This window comes from Megalopta genalis, chromosome 13 (assembly GCF_051020955.1).
Source record: "Megalopta genalis isolate 19385.01 chromosome 13, iyMegGena1_principal, whole genome shotgun sequence".
Lineage (NCBI taxonomy): Eukaryota > Metazoa > Arthropoda > Insecta > Hymenoptera > Halictidae > Megalopta > Megalopta genalis.
In genome coordinates, this window is record NC_135025.1 from 6,088,004 (window position 1) to 6,110,272 (window position 22,269).

The window sequence follows — 22,269 nt, forward strand, 5'->3', positions numbered from 1 at the left end:
ATACTGAATATCTTAGGTAAGTAAGTCAATAGCTTTGTTGGATTTCTTGACACAGTTTAAAAATTTGTGTTTTCACATATTATATTTTAATGTGTAAATCTAATTTTGTAATCGCATAATTACTTACTTTTAGTAATATGAAGAAGTACAGCTTAACCCAGGCCTGGGCGAGTTGCGACTCTTCAGATATCTTCTACACACTCACGCGACACGAGAAACGATACATTTTTTATTATGTGTAGTAATGTGCATAGAGTAGTAGTAGTAGTGGAGCTTGTGACTCGCAGTTGAAATTACTCGCCCAGGCCTGACTTAACCAATGCTGAAAGTATTCATGAATTTATATTTTTACTAAATAACAAAAGGTAGTACATTTCTATCTTTTATTATAACAATTTGATTTTGATAATAACGCATTTCAAATTGTTAGACCCACTTCCCTTATTAGGAAGAATTCATTGCATCATCTGTGTTTTTCGTTGGATCCTTTAAATTGCTATCTAATTGATTTAAATTTGGAGAGCTCTTTGTTTCGAGCATTATTACTTCAACAGGTGGTATGTCATCAGTTATTCTTCTCCGCTGTGTTCTCATCATTTGTGTCCATTGAATATGTTGTTTTTGGGGGGCTTCCATAGATCTATGCCTCCTTATAACATATCTTGGACTTCTAGTCTTTAATGCTGTTTTGGATATTGCAGATATATTTGTGTCTGGCAATTGTAAATGAGACATAGAATGGCCCAAGCTTTGACTTGTAGCTGCATGGGGACTATCTTCTGTATTGGCTTTGTAATTGTCAAAGAATTTTTCGGGGTCACATTGTTTCTCTATTTCTGGGGATTGATCTGGAGTTACTACTTCAAACATAGGCAGATTAGAGGCTTCTGAATATTCTCCCCATGGATTAATATCACCAGCGTATACTATAGGCGTATCTATGATTTGTCTTGTAGGATGTGATAAGTTAAACGTACTTGATGGTGACTGAATAAGAGTTTTTGGACTTTTTGTTATAGTATAAAATGGTTTTCGATTTGGATCGAACCGCAAAGTTGAATATTTTCCTAATGACGGGAATTTTTTTGCAACTTCTGTAAAAACTTTTGGTGGCTGTTCCATTTGATCGATCTGTGGCGACGGTTCTTGAATATCAAATTGTAAAACTGTTTCAGGACAGCTTTGATTAGTCTTCGTAGGTGTTTCAGGGTGCAAGTTGATCTGGCTGAAGCAAACGTATCTAACTTAATGAGGCATCATTACGCAGTTAGTTTCCATATAATTTCAGAATTGTTTAATTAAAATTTACCGTCTTTCACATGTTGGACTATTATTAGCATGAGTGGCCAGACTCATACTTGACATGTGTAATGATTGTTTTGTTTCTTCTTCATCTTCTTCTATAACATCTGGTAAAAACATTGTTTGCTTTTCTTCTGGAACTCTGTAACCATAAGTGGCATATACGAGTAGCATCTAAAAAAATTGTTTTTAATATTTCTCGTAAAAATGACTAGAAATACTAACGTCATGTGGGCAACACTACCACGATATGTTTTCTTTTTGTAAGCTGCTGCCGCTTCTGTATATGGTAGAATTAAATTTTCAGCATCATAGTAAATATCTTTGACTAACGGTGGACACCGATTCATAAGAATATCTACTCCAAGATACGATACCTACAACAGATGCAAATATAAAATATTAATAAGTTTAAATAATTTTAAAATAATTTTGGCAGTAAGAAGAAATTTATTATCACCTTTATGTGGCGATCAATAATCCAATTCAACTCAAAATCTTCATCATCATCTCCAAATGGATTAATTAATTGTTCTGCTACCTAAAAGCATTTCAGTCTTCTATATAGTGGACACATTTTTGTTTGTTCTGTAGATTTCATTGAAGTAAAAGGTACCTTTAATAATCCCATGAAGAAGAAGAATTGTAGGATCGTGAAAACAGGTATGTAGATGTCTATTTGTAGTTGGAACTGTTTTTCTTTACTTTCTATATATTGCCGACCTATCAACGCAACACCAAAGAAACTATATGTTGCTAATGTCACTACTTGTGTATACACTAATGGAATAGATATCCAATCGTAACTCCATAGGAGCCCGCATTTTGTACGAAATTCATTAAATTCCTATAATCATTAAATGTTAATTTAATAAACTTAGCTTTTGATAAAAAGTTACTAGTAATTCTCTATGATACATAGAGGATTAAATAAGGCACAAAGTGTTTTCAAATAATATGGTACCTCCATAATTAATTTTAATCCTTGAGGATCAGGAATTCTTTCTTTTTCACGCGCTTCTTTTAGAAGATTAATAAACCATGTACATGGAATCCAATAAGTATTGAACTCAACACTTGGCACTGCAAGAAACAATTCCAGCTCTAATGATGTCATAAATCCTGTAATACATAAATACCAATATTAGTGATTGTACTAGTGATTTTTAATTTCATGTGATAAAGATATTCATATAATTTTTATTTTGTATTCAGATGTTAATTTAATATTAGCCAATAAAAACTAATTTAATAATATTAGACTATTTCAACTGTTAATCAAATTATTCATATAAAGAAGTTTTAATTTGTATTATTCTATTTGTAAATTTATAAAGCATTATATTTCATCTGTAAATTTTTCAACATATTTTTATATATTTCTCAGAACATGAAATTTATAACAAAAATACAACAAAAAATTGAGGTATACCCAATATGCAGAGCTTTTGAAGACGTAATCAACCAGAAGAGTGTGTATATGTATCTTGATTAAAATGAACTTTTTATTGGAATTTGATGACTTAATCTTAATTGTTCAGACTTCTTGTCACGAGCTTCATCAACTTATCATAGGATTTGGCACATCATTCTAAGTTTCTTGAATATAAAGCAAATATAAGTACATTGTTGCTTCAATACGTGCTATGGATTAAAATTAGTATGTTTATGTTAGGAAAAAACTGTTTTAAATGTAAGGATTTACTTCGTTAATTTAAGTATTTTACCAGAATCAACAACATGTTCAAGTGTTGGAAATCGTTTCTTCACGGCAGAACTAATTGATCTTAAAACGAGTGTTAAGGAAAGATTTAAATATCGCATTAATGCTCTCCGCAGCGTACGAGCATAATCATCATTTCCCGCAATATGTAACGCAATTGAATGCATTACCCTGAAAGAATATATTAGTATAAAAAAAATTTGATAATTTATATATATATATATGTATATATTATTAAAACTCACTTATCAGGCCAAGGTATAGCCTGGTACTGTTGCCACCATCTCTGAGCAACATAAGATACGTAGAATCCAAGAACAAAACTTAATGGAATTAAATTAATAAATTTGTCACAATAAATAACAATTTGCTCAAAGTCTCTGGAAGAAAATGTTTCAATTAACTCTTTTGTTTATCGATCTATCTATCAAGAAGATAAGTTTTCAAATACCAACTTCTTTTGTGTAGCATTAAGTAGATGTCGATAAATGGCAGAAAGTGTAGCAAAAATAAGTAGAAATATTAGAAGTTCCCTATAGATAAGTTTATAAAGTGAACCCCTCCACATAAAAAGGAGCCTGGTGAATCCACCACTTGTGGAATTGGCAACTTGATATTGATATGTCACTGTCATCCTTCATTCATTTAGTACTCATACATTTTGTAATAAATGTTTAATCCAAAACAAAGTAACTTTGCCGTAAAAATAACAATTTCCTTCTTTTCATTGTTAATGTAAACTCTTCTCTTGGGACCCTAAGAACACATAGAAATGAAAAACCAATACATATAGCTGTATGATTAATATAATGTATATTACATATATTATTAAAATTATTACATAATACAATAATACCTCAAGCACGGTGTAACCAAAATGTAATACAGTAAAATATTGTATTAAATTAACACAAATGATTTAGTGAACAATTTATCCACAATGTTTTGATCAACAAAAAGTTCACCAATTTCAAATCCATTGTATACTTCTGTAAATAATTATAAGCAAATTTGATTTCTTCAATACTTAAATATTTTGTTGGAAATTACGAGAATGCTAAAAAATATTAAAAGCTGTTATTAAACAAATAAAAATCTTGATTATACATACATATGTATACCTCAGTAAAAACCAGAAAAAAAGGATTTATTTTGTAAAAAATCATTGTTATGATAAAGTTGTGAAGTGTCGGCCGTCGGCTTCATAGTTTTTCGGACTATGCACCATAAATAATGTCGGGTATATAGTTTTGGGAGGTACGCCAAAATGCACTGCCGTTAAATATAACTTTAGACATTGAAATAACTGCCGTCTGAGTAAACATACAATTTATTGGAGGTTTGTAACACTCGACCGAAGTGCTGGGCTACGAGATACTATAGTTGATATGTTAACGCCTAGAATTCAAGTATGATCTAGAAACAGTTTTAATTCTCTGCTGTTTGCACGTAACTCTTCAATCTGTTAAAGAATTGTTTTAAGCATAATTCTCTATAAATCTGATCGAAAAAATATCGTACACGTAAATACGATATTTTTATAAAAAACTGTAAAAAATATATATGCCTAAATTATTCCATATTTTTATATAACGTGTGTTACGATGATTTTAATAATTGAAAGATAAGTGATATGAATGTTTCTGTAACAACAAATATTCAGAAAATGGAAAATACTTCTCCATTTTATAATTATTTAATCAGTACGTAATTGTGACTATAAATAACCACATAAACCACCTCTGCGGACGCAATGTCTGCAGCAAGTGCGCTAAATGACGGCGAGAACGCTGCAGGCTTACTATTTCTATAAAATATCTATTTATATGGAGAATTTTAAGGTTTCTAAAATTAGTTAAGTTTTGCAATAAGGTTAATCTTCAACATTTTATTTAACAAACCCATGACCGATATAAAGATACATCATTTGTGCAATTTGTGCGTCTATGCATTAATGACACGTGCACGAAGCGTCATTATTGTCTAACAGATTGTCTGATGGCCACGGGATGTTCCTCGAGAGAGCAGTCTAAAAATATGTTGGAAACAAGCATGCGACATTGGCCGAACTACGAAATACTTCCGTTCAGGTTTTAATCTGATGATATAGTTGAAGTCGATACATACAAAGTATAACACTAAAAATGATTTTTTCTTTCTTACTATCTATTTAAATATCTATACGTAACAAAGGATTTATTCGATCATATTATCCATTTTGAGAAAGATAGTAATATAACCATATATACCAAAATGTAAGTTTAAAAACAGAAAACAATATTATATGTGGAAACAAAATTCAAACGTTGTCTTACATATTTTTCATTAGGCTGTAAACGTTGAGTATATTTTGCGTATGGTATGTCTGCGGCAGTATTTATCAAGCATGCTTGCTGATATTTAAAAGCTTTATATTCGCCTGTGCTTCTTCGTTGATTGTTTATATATTCACTATTTATACAATACACTGCATAGCTGATTTATATTAACACAGTACACTCGTAAACAATATTTTCTTGGGCACGAGCGCAGATGCGTACTCGAAGCTTATTAGCGACAAACTGCACCGCTAAGGCATCTGCATCGTCATTGTGGAAGTTAACATTGAAGCTGGTCAATTTCGATTTGATGGCAGATGCCCAAGTCTAAATGAATTTGAATGCAAATACGTATCGAATATTCTACAATTCTACAATTTACAGAAAAATATATCTTTTCTTCTTTTTTTTAAATTGAAAGATCACCACCAATAAACTTTTCGTTCAATGACGTTCCCGCTTTGAAACTATTTGAATTATTCTTTAACCATTTTTACATCATTATAATTATAGGATATAACTAGGCGTACAATATACATATATTTTTTGTAATTGTAATGTACTCATTATTTGAAACGATTGAATTTCGTTTCAACTTTGGCTAATTCTTTCGGCCAATAACTGTATTCTGCACTATATGTATTTTAAACCTTCAAACGCTAGTTATCTAGATCTACACAATGAAATTTTTTATATTTTCGTTACAGGCTTAGATGAAAAAGTTTAAACACATCCAAAAAAAGATTATTATGTATGTATAGTTTTTCAAATGAGCACACAGTATGTACACACTATGTACATATATGATCGCCACTTCATATACATAACGCTGGCTCAGTATACCGAGGTGTGCCGAGGCCAGGTACACTAATGTAACACTGTATGTATGTATGTATTACATATTTATGTATGTATATACTTTTAAATATCTGAAATCTTTTATTCTTTGTAATTAAACTACGTATACTTGTATTTGAATTAATGTTAAATATTATAGTAAATGGATAAAAAAAAGTATCTCAATTCGTAACAAGTTGCAGAGACAATTGCATACTACATAACAATGTACATGCATAATGAAATTCTATCATAGCATAAGAAAAAAATAACCTGCATGTTTATTGCAATATACATTTATTACTTTTCTAGAATGTTTTGATAATTTATATGAATGAATACATATCATAGGATCTTTGCTTATTTACAGTTTCTAAGGAACGTGGGACAACATAACCTATATTCTCAAGTGACATTTCGCGCCTACGGTTGGCTTAAATAAAGTTCAAATAATGGATAATTCGCTATTAATGCAAAAGCAAGTGAAAGATAATGCAGAAGATATGCAGAAAGAGTTTTTCGACATGAAAAATTGGGAGGAACAAATGAAACATAAGGATGAGGAGTTAAGGAGAGAAGCAAGTGGTCAGGTATATATTATTGTTATTTATTATAAAAATTTTCTGTTTGTAAGAATTGTGTGATTGCAGACAGCATTACCACCAATTAGAAGCAAGAATAAGAATAAAACAAAATCTGCTCCAACCAAAGACAATGAAAAGAATAACAAATCAAAAAGAATTAAATCATATGATTATACTGCCTGGGATAAATTTGATGTAGTAAGTTATTAAGTATTAGGTTGTATTAAGCTTTTATTAAGTAAAAAAGTACAAAATACTTTATATATAGACATAAATTACATATTTTATACATAAGGATAAAGCATGCAAAGATGTAGATAAAGAGGAACAGTCAAATTCATCTGGAGATGAAACTATCTCTGCAGAAGATTTAGAAAAAGCACACGAAGTTGCTACAAAGCACAAAAATGAGGGAAATCATTTCGTACAACAGCAAAAATGGACTCAAGCTATTCAGTGTTACAATCAAGCAATAAAAGTTTTCCCATATGATGCTGTCTTTTTTGCAAATCGTGCTCTATGCCAACTGAAGATAGATAAGTAAATATTCTTTTAATATTATTTATAATTGTATTGTATGGAAGTTAATTTTTTTAAATAAGATGAAATTTAACATATTCTTTAATACAAAATACTGTATTTTTTAGTTTTCATTCTGCAGAATCTGACTGCAGTGCAGCAGTACAATTAGATGAAACTTATGTGAAGGCTTATCATAGAAGAGCTATAGCTAGAATGAACTTAAAACAAAACAAAGAAGCTAAGCAAGATTTAGAAAAAATTTTGAAGCTGGAACCTTCTAATAAAGAAGCAAAATCATTGCTAGATCAAATTGAGAAGAAGCTTAAGATTTTGGATGTAGGTATTAATGAAATATGTAATTTTCATGAAATATTTTCTTGAATTAAGGGAATGTAATTTAATAACGTCAATTTATATGATCATCTGTCACATTAAAGAAAAATGCAATGAAATCATCTGAAGAATTAATTGAAAAGAAAATTGGAGAGAAACTCTGCTCTAGCCCTGTATCAAGCATTGATTCAGTACTTTCTGAAGATACTAAACTTATTAAGCATACTGACGAAGATAAGAAAGATATTAAAAGCAATCAAGATCTTAATCATATTGAATGCACTGACAAAGATAATAAAATTAAGGAAAATTCTAAATCTGTTAAAGATAATGAAACGACTGATGTGGGAATTGTTACATTGAAACAAAAAGAAATAGGTTTACGAATTCCTGATTGGTTACCAGAAAAAAACGATGTTATCGTTATTGAACCTATTACAAGACCAGCCCACTTACGTTCGAAAGTAAGATCATGCAAACATTACTAAATTACTACTGTATGTTACTAAAATTAACATGGAAGACTAATGTGATTATAATTTCTAGAAATCATTAAAGAAAGTACCAGTTGAAGAAGTGGAATTTGGTAGCATGCAGCAAAAATATAAAAGTGATGAAATAACATGCAATAAACAACTAGAAACAAAAAATTTAAGTGATACTCTTAAGACAAATAATTTGGCTGGGATTTCTAATTCTTTAGGATCTAATGATAAAATACCTCCAGTTCCTAAAACAGCTGTACAGTTTGTAATGAATTGGAGAAAGAATAAATCATTTGAATTTAGATATAAGTATTTGAAGGTAAGAGTAGTACAATATTAATCATAAAAGTTTTCTATTACATGTGTGTGAGCTCTTACAACCAAATATTTAAATTTCAGCAAATACCTAAGAATATTTTGCCTAAAATATTTCAAGGCTCTATGGAATCCGATATCTTTAATGAAATATTAGAAGTTTTAAGAATAGAATTTATAAAAAGAAAAGAATCCATTTTTTCATACTTGGAAGATCTCTGTGAAGTCAAGCGATTTAGAGCTCTCATTATGTTTATGAATAACGAAGAAAGGGAAAGTAAGTATCATTAGGTTAAACGTAAAATAGTTCAATTTTGTTCGGACGTTTTTCTTTTATTACTTATTGTGTATATTTACAGATTTAAACATACTTTTTGAGCATTGCAAAGTAATAGAAAAAGTACCATTAAATGAAGTCTCAGCTCTACAAGTTAAATATGAAATCTAAAAAGAGATTAACATACTTCCGTTTAGTTCACAAAAAATATCTTTAAGTTGTATAATAAAATATTTTAAGTTGTCTTATTTTGTACGAATGTTCTCGTTTCATGAAAGGACAAATAAACGAAGTCATTATATTCATTTTCTAATATTAGAAAAGTATATAACATTCTGTACATATTACATGGCCGTTATTTACAGTGTCCAAAAGAAGTATTCAATATTTATATAGTATATAGGACACACTGTACTGAGTAAAAAAGTCTTAGTAAACATAGGTCGAAAGGTCAACTGTTTTCGAGATTAAACATTCCTATTTTTGATAGCATCGACCTACCTTTACTAAGGCTTTTTGTTGAATATCCTGTATAGTGTATAAATAAAAAAAAAAGAAGTAACATTTCCAATAGAGATACAGTAAAATAAATCTCAAACACGACCATTTAATAAGGTTTGTATCCTTTGATCGTTTTTCATTATTTGTGATTTTACTTGACATATTTTATCTACCTGTACTTTCATATTTTGATCAATTTCTTTCAACGTTTCTTTCATAGGTTCTATTAATTCTTGCGTTCTTCTGAAAATAATATAAATTTACTCTACATTAATATTCAGTAATCACTTAACAAAACTCAATGAAATGCCTATTTTTACATTGCTTACATTTTCTCGGTTTTTAATTGTTCATTTACTTGTTGATACTGACCCCTCCATTCAAATAATTCCTTCTGCATTATTTCTACATCTTCCTGTAAAGATTGTATTATGCTATAAAAGGTTAATAACATTTGTTGCATTAAAAATTGTAATATCAGAAGTTTATACCTGAAAATAATCTAATAATTTCCCAAGTGGATTCGTTGCACGAGTTAAAGTTTGAATTGTATTACGAAGTTTATCAACTTCCTTAACAACTATGTCGCGTTTTGAACTCGTATCCCACGCCTAATAGGAACATCATTATAAAGAAAAACTATTGTTCAAAAAACGGATAAATGTATATATATATGTGTTCTTACAATATTTGTTTTTTTAGGTATAACATCCACGTTTTCATTATTAACCAGTTCTTTTTGTGTTTCTAATATTTGAGCAACAAGATGTCCATGTTCTTGTGTTAATTGATCATCGACTTTGAATGTACCATTATTTTCTAGAGAATCACTACCACCTGCCCTGGTTTCCATAACTACCATATCTTCGGCATCATCATCTTCCTTAGTTTCAGAATTTTCGACGATAACACTTATAGTTCCCATAGGTGTCCTGGAAAAATGAGTTGTGTAGTATCAATTTTTGACTATCTTTTTCATGAAAGTGTACACTTAAACTGATGTATACAATATTTCTTCATTAACAGATAGTTCTGGTTTTCCCCGCAATCTAGGTGCTGCTGGCCTAGCACTAATTGGTCTTGCAGAAGGTGGACGTAATGAAGTTCTTGGTCTAGTATTTGATTGTGGAATACTGCAAATGTTAAGTTTTATCAAATAATTGCAATATCATTAAGCAACAGTATATGTATTTGAAATATTACCTTGCATTAATATTTTCCAATTGAGATTTCTGACTTTCTAATATTATATTTTCTGTTTTTTCTTCATTTTGATTGGGAATTTCATGATTTATTTCATCAATTTCTTTATGTTCTACTTTTGTGTTCTCCATATTTTCATTCATTTTGTTATTTACAAATTCATTATTTTCGTTATATATTGCTTGTTTTGCTTTGTTTCCAATTTCTTTTTGCTTCTTGTTTTCCTCCATTTTTTTGTCAGTATTTCCACTTTCCTGAATCGAAGCTATTTCAGGAGGAATCACAGAGGATGTATTGGATTTAGGTTTAGCTGATGATCTTCTTCTATGTGCAGATGAAGGAACTTTCTCCTATGCCAACAAAAAAAAGAACCAATATATAGAACTATTTAAATTTTTCAGAAGAAATAATACTTAATAATAATGATTTACTTGAATTCCTGAAGCCTGTATAACTTCAACATTTTTTTGAAATTCTCGACTTTTATCTTTATGCGTTTCCGTGTTATTTGCTGTTGGTTTAGTTTCATTGGGTATTCTTTTTCTATGACTAGAAGATTTATCTCTGCCTGTTGCAGCTCGTTTTTGTTGGACATCTTTTGATGATGATACTTTTTCTTCTTTCCTTATAGTCTTACTTTTTGAAGTTGATTTACCTTTTTCTAAGTTTTTTCTATAATGTTCTATAGCTTCATTGCTATTTACCTGGTTCACAAAACATTTATTGATTTTTCAGTAACTGTAATTTATATTACCTTACATTAATTTATATTACCTTCTTATCTAAAGCTATTCCAATAGCTTGTAACAGTTCATTTGTCTTAGTTGCTTCTTGACCAGATATTATTTTACTTGCTCTTACAGTCAAATTAGCACCAGTAGCCAATTCTGGAATTATTTTAATAATTGATAAACGAGCCTTTCATATCTGTGCTACTCTTGTATTAGGCATCATATTTACTTACTGACAACATCAATTAGTTTTGTTAAATAAGCAAGCTTCGTTTCCTTATTGTTTATATTCTCAGAGTTCAGTTCTTCTTCAGTAAATAAGCCATCTAAAAAACCGGTTTCTCTGACCACCTGAGATACAATTTGAAACTAATATTAATTTAGTATAAATATTAGTTGAGGGGGGGGGGGGTGTAAAGGGGATATTTATTTCGTTACCGCTGATACAATATCATGAAGGAATCTGAACGGTGGTTTCTTGAGAAGTTTCTCAGTAAGTGGTGGCTTTTTAAAATATTTCCCAAGAAGTTCTTGTGTCTTACTAATTACTTCCGGCTTCACGTCGTCTGCCATTGTCAATTAGAATGCGAGGGTATTCTCAGTTTCAATGATCACTTTCCGCAGTGTAATGAATTTAGTGTTGTAGTAACTAGTTGCATAGCAACGGCTATATGAACATATGTATTATGAGCATGCGTATACATAATATTGTGTAAACTTTAAAGTAATGTACATAGCTACGAAGAAGAAGTTTTGTAGCGAAGTTTCACGATACAAGAAGACGCGCATATTTTGGTCCAGGCGAATTATCTTTTATTAAATTATTTTGAATAATACAACGATTAATAATTACGAGTTTTAAATGCAGTTATATAGTTTTCGTTAGATCAGTCGATAATTAGATTAAATTCAAATTTAACGTTAGATTCAAATTCTAACATTAAAGGGCTAGGGATAGTCACGTGACATTACGGATTGAGCAGGTCGGTATCTGCTGTATAGATTTCGTCGCATGAATGATATTATCTAGAGATGCGTAGCTCCTTGATATATACGAGATGGAGCCACCGGCGTGTTACAAATAGAAATACAGTAGCTCCCCCCGGAAATGCCAAATTTCGGGTTGTTGGGAATTTTAACTGTGCTATAGATTTGGCTCTGTGATTTATTGTTACGTCGATCCTAAGGTTATGTCTAATATATTGGTTCTTTTTTCGTTGACATATGAGAAAGTTCCTTCTAAATTTTGACCTCCAAACACACATTTCCGGAAGAAACTACTGCGCCTCCCCTTGGAGACCATATTCTCCTAATACAAATGTGCAAGTTTCGGCAGAAGTTTTCGAAACATTTTCTCGTAAGTAGAATAACTCGACCATAAGTCAGATATAAATATGCAAAATTCATTTACTGTTCTTTGCTACGTTCGGGAACAACGAATCTCGGTCTAAGACACTTTAGTCCCGAGGTTCATTGAGTATTTCAGTATCGGTCCTGCCTGGGGTGAGGCCATTTTTCGTACCCTCAGAACATTCCTCAATCGTTGCGTTGCCTTGATAAAATCAGACATACTGGCAAGGTTTCCGGGTACAGGTTATGCGCACGTAAATTGTGCCAGGATATTATCATGGTAAATACAGAATGAAGAAGTGACCGAATCTCCAATAATAGTACGTAAAATTCTACGATTCCCGCAAATATTTCTCTGTTCGCAGATCCGCGTATCTTTTTTTCACGAAAATCTACATTGCTAATCGATGCGAATATATTATACGAGAATATGTTTTTTTGTATGTTGAATATGTTTTTCAGAATTATATTTTCCTGGCAGTGTGATAATTAAGGAACAATTTATCCTGTGCATTCGTGTTCACATTTCAATGTTTCTTCTTTCATCGTTCTTCGCTCTGTTGTTGCACCAGCAACCGCAGAAAGGATGTTTATTTACAGTTGTAAGTGGAGAAGACTCGAGCGATTTGATAAACAAAAAAAATCATAGTTTATTAAGTTCTTACGACTTACAGAGAACGCAGTAATATGCTTGTTACGTAAGAGAGCAAGAGAGTCAAAGATAGAGGTGGGGAACCGACGTCCTCAACAATGTGATAAGACATGATAATAGTCTGAAATTCCGCGAACACGGTGAAACAAATGTTCATTGATGCGAAACTGATTATCGGTAATTGCGCGAAAATTGCCTGGTGTCGCTTAAATGGAGATTGACGGAACGACACGAGCGTCTTCATCGAGGATCCCATTAAATCCCGAGTTTCGCTCTTTCATTTATTGTTCTACGGATCGAAACGGCAATCAAGCTTTTGATCACGTTCCCGCAATTTTGTTGTTTATGTCACGGTGCACTATGACCTACAGATAACTTTGCATCTAGCTGCAACAACGATATCGCGCGCCATCGGATGCTGCGTATCCCCCCGCAAGAATATAAACTAGCCTTGGTTCAATGTCGAATAAAATTTGCGGGAATCAGAGCGAACGATTTTATTCCGAACCAACGAACGTTGGGAAAATTCGTCTAACTTTACAATCTACTCGCACGCTACTCTCGCAATAGCTGTGTACTTATAGTAATATAATATAATGAGTATAGTATAATGAGTCAGAGTATTACTCATGCGTTTGATCTCCTCGGAAGATCATGTAAAAAGTGCTCGAAGCGAAGCTATTTAAAAAATAAAGCGCCTAATAACAACCCCCGATCATTTGACGGAACACTACTGGAAGTACATAATAACAATCTCGACGTCGTCGTGTATTGGCAAGAATGATACCAGGAGCTGCCAGCTAATAATATTCGCTATTCGCCACGAAATTTTCGTCTGTCAGTGATTAATAAAAAAGAAAAAAAGAAGAAAACCATCGGTTGAAACGTTCGAGGTATTTACAAATTGAGTGTCGACGGAACCCGGCTTCGTCAGAAGATAATCTTCATCCGGTAGACGAAGCGCAGTAAAACATTACGCAAGACTTATGTACGAAGCGTCGAAATATTTATTACGTCGAGACGCGTAAACTATTATCTGACCGTTAATAGTATACGCGATTCAGCGTTTTCTCGTCGATTCCTACGTCACTCGACGCGTCGCCAGATGTGCACAGAGTCTGAGACACGAATTACAAAAACATTATAAAAATCATATTCTCGTATGTCGAGGGAACCTATCTAAGACCTTAGGAGCGATGGCACGTCTATGGTATCGGGATGCTTCATCGATGAACCTTATGGGGGTGGTGTCGGTGGCCTTCGTCAGATCAGTTGCTGAATATCAGCATATCTTCGGTGTTCGCGTGGGAGGACGCGAAACTGGATGCTGAGCTCCTACTGCCCGAGGACACACCGTTGCTCAATGCTTGCGCGTTCGCGTTCGCGTTCGCGTTAGCCGACCCTCTTCCCGAGGTGAACGCCGATGATTTGCTGGAACTTGAAGCCGAGCCGCCGTTCGCGAAGCTGTTAGAGTTCGCGACTGCGTTGGATGAACCGTACGATCCTATAGAAGGGAGAGCAATTATTTAATCAGAATCAAGCCAGACTCGATGCCTTCGATAATGGCCGAGGTTGACGCCGAGGTAGTTAAATCTGTGGAAGTAACACCACGAATCAAACTCTCCATCGAATGAAAATAATTTCTTACATCCAACGTTCGCGAAGTGAACGTTAACTTACCATCTCCATACATTCCAGGTGAGCTTCCAGCAACGGCGCTGGAATCAGCTTTAGCGATAGCACTGCCGGGTCCTCCAAAGTTCGATCCAGGATAACCGCTGCCAGAGCCGCCGAACACGCTGCTTCCCGCATTGGCTGCCGCGTTAGCGTTAGCACCGCCAGATCCAGGGTAACCGTTGTCAGAGCCGCCGAACGCGCTACTTCCCGCATTGGCTATCGCCTTGACGCCAGCGTTAGCACCGCTGGATCCTCCAACGTTCGATCCAGGATAACCGCTGCCAGAGCCGCCGAACACGCTGCTTCCCGCATTGGCTGCCGCGTTAGCGTTAGCACCGCCAGATCCAGGGTAACCGCTGCCAGAGCCGACTAACGCGCTGCTTCCCGCATTGGCTACCGCCTTGGCGCCAGCGTTAGCACCGCTGGATCCACCAACGTTCGATCCAGGATAACCGCTGCCAGAGCCGCCGAACACGCTGCTTCCCGCATTGGCTGCCGCGTTAGCGTTAGCACCGCCAGATCCAGGGTAACCGTTGTCAGAGCCGCCGAACGCGCTACTTCCCGCATTGGCTATCGCCTTGACGCCAGCGTTAGCACCGCTGGATCCTCCAACGTTCGATCCAGGATAACCGCTGCCAGAGCCGCCGAACACGCTGCTTCCCGCATTGGCTGCCGCGTTAGCGTTAGCACCGCCAGATCCAGGGTAACCGCTGCCAGAGCCGACTAACGCGCTGCTTCCCGCATTGGCTACCGCCTTGGCGCCAGCGTTAGCACCGCTGGATCCACCAACGTTCGATCCAGGATAACCGCTGCCAGAGCCGCCGAACACGCTGCTTCCCGCATTGGCTGCCGCGTTAGCGTTAGCACCGCCAGATCCAGGGTAACCGCTGCCAGAGCCGACTAACGCGCTGCTTCCCGCATTGGCTACCGCCTTGGCGCCAGCGTTAGCACCGCTGGATCCACCAACGTTCGATCCAGGATAACCGTTGCCAGAGCCGTCGAACATGGTGCTTCCCGCATTGGCTGCCGCGTTAGCGTTAGCACCGCTGGATCCTCCAACGTTCGATCCAGGATAACCGTTGCTAGGGCCGCCGAACACGGTGCTTCCCGCATTGGCCGCCGCGTTAGCGTTAGCACCGCCAGATCCTCCAAAATTCGATCCAGGATAACCGCTGCCAGAGCTGCCGCCATTGACTGCCGCGTTGGAGTTAGCATTAGCACTGCTGGATCCTCCAACGTTCGATCCAGGATAACCGTTGCCAGGGCCGCCGTACACGCCTCCATTTTGTCCATAACCCGGCGCAGAGGGACCGGTTATCACCTGTTTACTAGCAGGATAGACATCTTGGTAGATGTTCATGCCGCCTGATTCGAATCCATAGGCTGGCTTTGACGGCGTGTAAATTGGACCACCATTGGTGGGTATCTGTTCCGCAGCCGGCTCCACCGGGATCAGCTTGGGCGGCTGATTGTATTCAGGTTGCGGGACGACGTACTTCCCTGGAGCGGTTATTTGACCTGGGTACGAGGTAGGGATAGGGCTCGCTTTGCTGGCAGCTGTTGCTCCCGCGTTCGCGTTCGCCAAGCTTCCTCCGTTGATCACCATCTGTCCGAAACCAGGTTTCGTCTGACCGTCGTTGACCCCGTAGACCGGAGAACCGGTGTTCAGGAAGGGATTCTGTTGCTGCGGCGTGGAACCGGCGTTTGATCCAGCGTTGACGTTGGCGTTCGCTTGACCCCCTCCAGTCAGGAAAGGATTGTTTCCTCCGGCCGGACCACTGTTTGGATAGTATCCGTGGTTTTGCGCAGGGCCAGGATAAACGTTTCCGTTGCCGGTGGCAGCGGCGTTGGCGGCAGCGGTGGCAGCGGCGTTGGCGGCAGCGGTGGCGGCAGCATTGGCTTGAGCCGATCCATCGAAGAATGGATTCCCGGATTCGCTGGGGTACGACCCACCGTTTACGGGGTACTGTTGTTGCTGATTGTAACCGGGCTGATTCGTGTAACGGGCTCCATTTGCGTCGGCGTTCGCATTCGCGTTAGCAGTGGCAATGGCATTGGCGTTGGCATTGGCTCTCCATGAGCCCGACGGATGTTGTTGTCCTGTCGGCCCGTAGTATCCTCCTTGACCTCTTCCACCTGCTAAACAATGTTTCAATATGTTACAGGAAAAACCTTCGATTCTGCTATAGCCAGTCCAGCGAGAGGAGTCGGTGCGTGTGTACAGAGAGCCGTCGAATACCGAAAACAGGACCAGCTTTAGATGGTCCACCATGTTCCACAAAGTCTGAGTGGAAGCTTAACGTACAAGGGTTTCGTACACTGCGAGGCGACCACGTGTCGAGCACGTGAACTTGCCCAGGTCTACCGACTCATCGCGTTGGACGGACTATAAATGGGCCGTCGTCGACAGAGAGAGAAATGTGCTGGTCCGCGACGGGACTGAAAAGAGATCATTCTACCGCAGCCACGTCTACGCGAGGTCGATGGGAATAGCAATTTCAGATCTCAGGAAGTGCGGTGTTACGATAAATGTTAATCAAGGAGAGATATACAGCGGCGGAGAGGTGGAAACGGGACAAATCGTCTCGCCGTCCTCCGCGATTACAACAAAACTCGGCCGGCAAGAGAACTCTACGCGGACACGGTTTACATACACATTGGAATGGTATTAGTGTATGGAAGAAAATAAAGTTGAAGAAGAAGAAGAAGAAGAAGAAGAAGTTCTCGACGTTTGGTCGCCGCAGCGGCGACGGAACGGCGCGACGACCGGTCGATAGAAAAGACGACGAAACAAAGAGAAGAGCTGTTGGTGCAACACACAAATCGCAGTCCACGGGTGCCGACGAATACGTGTACAACATTCCCATGCTTTCTCTTTCTCCTCTGCTGTGTTCGTGCTTGGTTCGCTGACACCAAGAAGAACCCACGTGCATTCGAGCAAAACCTGTGCGTCGTGCAAGGAATGAAGGTCGCGCGATCGAGATCCGCGGCTCACCTTGGCCTTGCGGCTCCGTGCTCTCGATCACGACGATCTGCCACGGCTCGTACTTCGGTTTCGGACGGTGCATCGGCCTCGGTCTGGCCATGGGCCTGCCGTACGGTGGACCGTCCATGGGCCTGCCGTACGGTGGACCGTCCATGGGCCTGCCGTACGGTGGGCCGTCCACAACGACCACAGGTATCATCACCGTGTCCCCGTCGTTGCGCGGCGGGCTCGGCGGCAGACCGGGGATCGGATGAGGCGGCGGGATCGGCCGAGGTGGCGGGTACTGTTGGATGATCACATCCGGTCTCGGATAGGGCATTGGCACGGGTCTTTGAAAAGGAACGGAGATGACCTCCGGTTCTCTGTGGTAACTCGGGTAGCTCGGTGGCCCTTGGACCAGGCTAGGATTGTACGGGGAGTATTGTCTCTCTGGGATCGCGTTCAATGCGTCGTTAGAGATCGCATTTGCGCCAGCGTTCGCTTGAACGTTCCCGGATGGATAATAGTTGATCGGTGCCCTCGTGCCGGTGTTCGTGTTCACCACGGTGTTCACGTTCGTGTTCACGTTCGTGTTGGCGTTGGTGTTCGCATTCGCGTTCGTGCTGGCTAATGTGTTCACGTTCGTGTTCACGTTTGTGTTCACGTTCGTGTTCGTGTTCGCGTTCGTGTTCGCGTTCGTGTTCACGTTCGTGTTCGCGTTCGAGACGGCCCCAGTACCTGCCCCAGAGCCTGCACCAGCAGATGCACCTGCGTACGAACCGGTGTTCGCGCCGCTTTGCGCGCTGGCTTCAGCGCCGGCGTATGCACCACCGTAGCCGGCGTTCGCTCCTGCATTCGCGCCGACCTGCCCTCCGTAATTTCCGTTCGCTCCCGCATTCGCGCCGGCCTGCGCACCGTAATTCGCTCCTGCATTCGCTCCTGCATTCGCGCCGGCCTGCCCACCGTAATTCGCGCCCGCTAACGACTGTGCACCGGCGTTACCACCGTGATGACGACTACCACGTGGATTGTAACTGTTATAACCATCGTCGTAGGCGCCGCCGGCGTTCGGATTGTAGTATGGCCCCGGAGAACCATCCACACCTACGTCCAAAGAAAATGCAACGCTCGTTATGACCTCGCGAGGATTCAAGCCTCGTTCACCACACGGCACTAGGATTTTCCGAACCGTTCGGTTGAACTCTCGAGATACGGATTTCAATGGTTTCTTGGCTGCGAAACGACTCTGAGGAATTATTCGTGGATCGTCAGCGGGGACCTCGTTTGTCGCGGACGAAGAACAGAGAAAAATCAAAATAAAATTGTGGAGATTTTTTTTACGGAGAATTTTGTTCCCCCACTTGTGTGACGCGTTTGGCGAATCAAACTTTTCCTTTACACGCGCTTCTCGATGCTCGATTGCAAATGTGCCAGCGTATTAATCCTTCGCCCTTTCGGAAACCAAAATGCTGTTCGTTAAAAGGATTACTGATAAACGCTTAATAAATAGCGATCACGTTTCTCGGGGCTGTTTAGATCGCGTATGTTTGCTCACACGGTGCATGCTAGAGCCAATGCTGGCTTAAATTCACGAGTTTGGGTGTGAAACGATCGTTACTGTGAAACGTTCAGCTCTCAAACGAAGGTCTAGCTATATCGGACTCTTATTACGTTGTTATCAATTCAACAGAATATTCTTCCTTATTATTTGATTACCTACTCGCAGAGTGTAATTCTCGATAAGCCAAATATCGTTGAATTTCGAATGGTAGGTGTCGCACATACATCTGGACGAAAGTACTATGATACAGTTACGCTTGGCAAGAAGTGACAAAGTGACAAATACCTTGAGCATTAGCGGTCGCCGAGGCTTGAGCGTTTGCTACGGCAGAGCCAGACCCGGCAGAGGATTGGGAATTCGCTTTGGCATTGGCCCGAACCAGTCCCTTCGCCATTGGCGGTGGCAGATGACGATGACGATGACGATGAAATGGAAAGAGGTCCCAGATTGAAGCTGGTGCCGCGCGTTTGCGAGTTGCTCGACGCCTGGTTTCCTTTGTTAAAGAGTCCCAAGGGGTCCAGATTGATACCATGTTTTGCTGCTATTTGGCCGATTAGTCCTATGGACAAAAATGTTCGCCGTTGTTCCTTCGTTTCAACATGATTATGTTGAATGTTATTATATTATATTATATTATATTATATTATATTATATTATATTATATTATATTATATTATATTATATTATATTATATTATATTATATTATATTATATTATATTATATTATATTATATTATATTATATTATATTATATTATATTATATTATATTATATTATATTATATTATATTATATTATATTATATTATATTATATTATATTATATTATATTATATTATATTATATTATATTATATTATATTATATTATATTATATTATATTATATTATATTATATTATATTATATTATATTATATTATATTATATTATATTATATTATATTATATTATATTATATTATATTATATTATATTATATTATATTATATTATATTATATTATATTATATTATATTATATTATATTATATTATATTATATTATATTATATTATATTATATTATATTATATTATATTATATTATATTATATTATATTATATTATATTATATTATATTATATTATATTATATTATATTATATTATATTATATTATATTATATTATATTATATTATATTATATTATATTATATTATATTATATTATATTATATTATATTATATTATATTATATTATATTATATTATATTATATTATATTATATTATATTATATTATATTATATTTATATTATATTATATTATTTATATTATTATTATTATATTTCCCAAACGCGTTTGTATTTACAAGGGGACCTTAGATTGGTCGCGACGTTCTACAGACGCGTTTTTTTTGACGAAAGTATTCTATTACCGTTGAATACCAAATTTGAACAGTAGTTGAATGAAAACTGTTAACTTTGACAAATATACAGGTCACTTATCGAACTCTCAAATCGTTTCTTTCCTGCTCTAACTCATCAATGTATCAGCTATGTTATCGAGATTCAATTTCTATTTCAATTCAGTGATGTCTTTTTTTTATCGATTTCTACAGTAAATGATAGCGCTAGTTATGCAACAATGTTTCACGGATCCGTCGAACCTAGGAGTCGAATAAAGCTGTTAAAGTTTTCAATCGGTTGTAAAATAATTGTAATATTGTGCGACCGTCGCATTTTTTCTGACCAGAAACGTTCAGTTATGAAATATAGCAAATTAATCGAGACTTGAATCGAGGTTCGAAGGATCCGTGAACATTGTTACATAGCTATCACTTCATTGTACAAAGTGAACATATTCATTTCGAACATTCCGCGCGCGAATCGATAGCGTTAATTAATAATAAAAAGCGAGTTATATTTTAGAGATTGAACAATTCTACTCGATTCGAGTTTTAAGAAAGATATACGCCACACGTTCACGAATTTTGTGTACAAGGTGTAGAACGAGATCGCCTTCCGATGCGCGTTATTTAGTTAACTAACCATTATCCAATAATTAAAACACAGGAATTTCAAACACGCGAATAGAATTACACTTGAATCTGTATCAATAACGGACACGATGACGAAACGAAATGAAATATTTATCGGTGCATTACTGCGCGCGTCTATGAAATCATGATGCATCCAAACGGTCGTGCCATGAGTAACCATAAGTAGACAAGCACAAATAGCCTCGTCTATTCGCTAAAACTCGACTGATACCTAAAAACTACCGATATCGCGACCGACCGAATTGAGATCCAAGCGAATCCTGTTCGCCGAAGATTCGAATTCTGGTTCCGCGGATGCAAATTTGAAGACCGTTCGCATGAATGCCCGTTTCCCTCGAGCACTAAACGGAGACGATTTCGAAGGGAGACTCACCGGGTGTTGGATTACAGTTTCCAGCAGACAGCAGTAACACCACCGGCACAAGACACTTCAAGAACTTCATGTTGCTCCTCTACGTTACGGTCGACAAAGCACGTGTAAAGTTTTCGGGATTATGCGCCGCCAACTGTTCATACGAGGTCCCTAATCTCCGTGGTCGAAGAGTCAAGAACGACTGAGGCTCTTGAACGAGTGAACCAACTTATATACGAGACACCGGCGGATTTTACGTCGGCTAATTATTGACCGGCGGTCTACGCGACGGTCGTCCCCTTCCATTACGCGGTTTTCGTTCGAAGAAAAACGGACCGACGGCTTCCAGGAAACTATGCTCTTCGGCGGGACCACTCGATTTCCTAATTACCGTGAAATGGTCCCCGGGTGTTCCGAACGAAAACCGTGCTACGCGGAGAACGCCCGGCTGTGGAAAGACAAAACTTTTCCTGGACAGGATCGAGCCGGCGCTATCAAGGTCTTGATCACTTCGGCGAACCGGCTGGTATTTTTTTTTTCATCGGCTAAGCATCG

The 22,269-nt window shown here is 37.5% G+C and overlaps 4 protein-coding genes across 11 annotated transcripts; 1 reads left to right on the forward strand and 3 right to left on the reverse strand.

Moving 5' to 3' along the window:
- Positions 1 to 329: 329 nt before the first annotated feature.
- LOC117224338 (bestrophin-4) lies at positions 330 to 5,617 on the reverse strand. Of its 2 annotated transcripts, XM_033477183.2 has the most exons (12): positions 4,353 to 4,497; positions 4,137 to 4,297; positions 3,882 to 4,014; positions 3,481 to 3,781; positions 3,271 to 3,405; positions 3,030 to 3,196; positions 2,267 to 2,424; positions 1,919 to 2,149; positions 1,763 to 1,843; positions 1,528 to 1,679; positions 1,310 to 1,444; positions 330 to 1,225 (listed from the first exon to the last, which is right to left on the reverse strand). In XM_033477183.2, exons 4-12 carry the CDS (start codon positions 3,657 to 3,659, stop codon positions 445 to 447), a joined length of 2,019 nt encoding a protein of 672 aa, XP_033333074.2. In that variant the 5' UTR covers positions 3,660 to 3,781; positions 3,882 to 4,014; positions 4,137 to 4,297; positions 4,353 to 4,497; the 3' UTR covers positions 330 to 444. The 2 variants fall into 2 exon arrangements, with proteins under 2 accessions (XP_033333074.2, XP_033333073.2); XM_033477182.2 differs by lacking the exons at positions 4,137 to 4,297; positions 4,353 to 4,497 and adding an exon at positions 5,341 to 5,617.
- Positions 5,146 to 8,997, forward strand: spag (RNA polymerase II-associated protein spaghetti). Of its 5 annotated transcripts, XM_033477187.2 has the most exons (10): positions 5,146 to 5,280; positions 6,051 to 6,231; positions 6,551 to 6,770; positions 6,831 to 6,962; positions 7,060 to 7,304; positions 7,412 to 7,622; positions 7,724 to 8,083; positions 8,166 to 8,423; positions 8,504 to 8,696; positions 8,779 to 8,997. In XM_033477187.2, the coding sequence occupies exons 3-10, from the start codon at positions 6,633 to 6,635 to the stop codon at positions 8,865 to 8,867; spliced, it is 1,626 nt and encodes a 541-aa protein (XP_033333078.2). In that variant the 5' UTR covers positions 5,146 to 5,280; positions 6,051 to 6,231; positions 6,551 to 6,632; the 3' UTR covers positions 8,868 to 8,997. The 5 variants fall into 5 exon arrangements, with proteins under 5 accessions (XP_033333078.2, XP_033333082.2, XP_033333081.2 ...); XM_033477191.2 differs by lacking the exon at positions 5,146 to 5,280 and having other exon boundaries at positions 6,058 to 6,250; XM_033477190.2 differs by lacking the exon at positions 5,146 to 5,280 and having other exon boundaries at positions 6,058 to 6,223.
- Positions 8,732 to 12,959, reverse strand: IFT54 (intraflagellar transport 54). The gene is made up of 10 exons (XM_033477186.2): positions 11,570 to 12,959; positions 11,365 to 11,482; positions 11,175 to 11,287; positions 10,832 to 11,104; positions 10,401 to 10,750; positions 10,205 to 10,330; positions 9,883 to 10,129; positions 9,689 to 9,808; positions 9,527 to 9,612; positions 8,732 to 9,440 (listed from the first exon to the last, which is right to left on the reverse strand). Exons 1-10 carry the CDS (start codon positions 11,702 to 11,704, stop codon positions 9,290 to 9,292), a joined length of 1,719 nt encoding a protein of 572 aa, XP_033333077.1. The 5' UTR covers positions 11,705 to 12,959; the 3' UTR covers positions 8,732 to 9,289.
- Positions 12,960 to 13,615: 656 nt separating this feature from the next.
- LOC117224273 (uncharacterized) lies at positions 13,616 to 21,931 on the reverse strand. Of its 3 annotated transcripts, none has more exons than XM_076526143.1 (5): positions 21,736 to 21,931; positions 19,622 to 19,895; positions 17,806 to 18,879; positions 14,814 to 16,946; positions 13,616 to 14,637 (listed from the first exon to the last, which is right to left on the reverse strand). In XM_076526143.1, exons 2-5 carry the CDS (start codon positions 19,866 to 19,868, stop codon positions 14,402 to 14,404), a joined length of 3,690 nt encoding a protein of 1,229 aa, XP_076382258.1. In that variant the 5' UTR covers positions 19,869 to 19,895; positions 21,736 to 21,931; the 3' UTR covers positions 13,616 to 14,401. The 3 variants fall into 3 exon arrangements, with proteins under 3 accessions (XP_076382258.1, XP_076382257.1, XP_076382259.1); XM_076526142.1 differs by having other exon boundaries at positions 14,814 to 16,949; XM_076526144.1 differs by having other exon boundaries at positions 14,587 to 14,726; positions 14,814 to 16,949.
- Between the last annotated feature and the right edge of the window lie 338 nt (positions 21,932 to 22,269).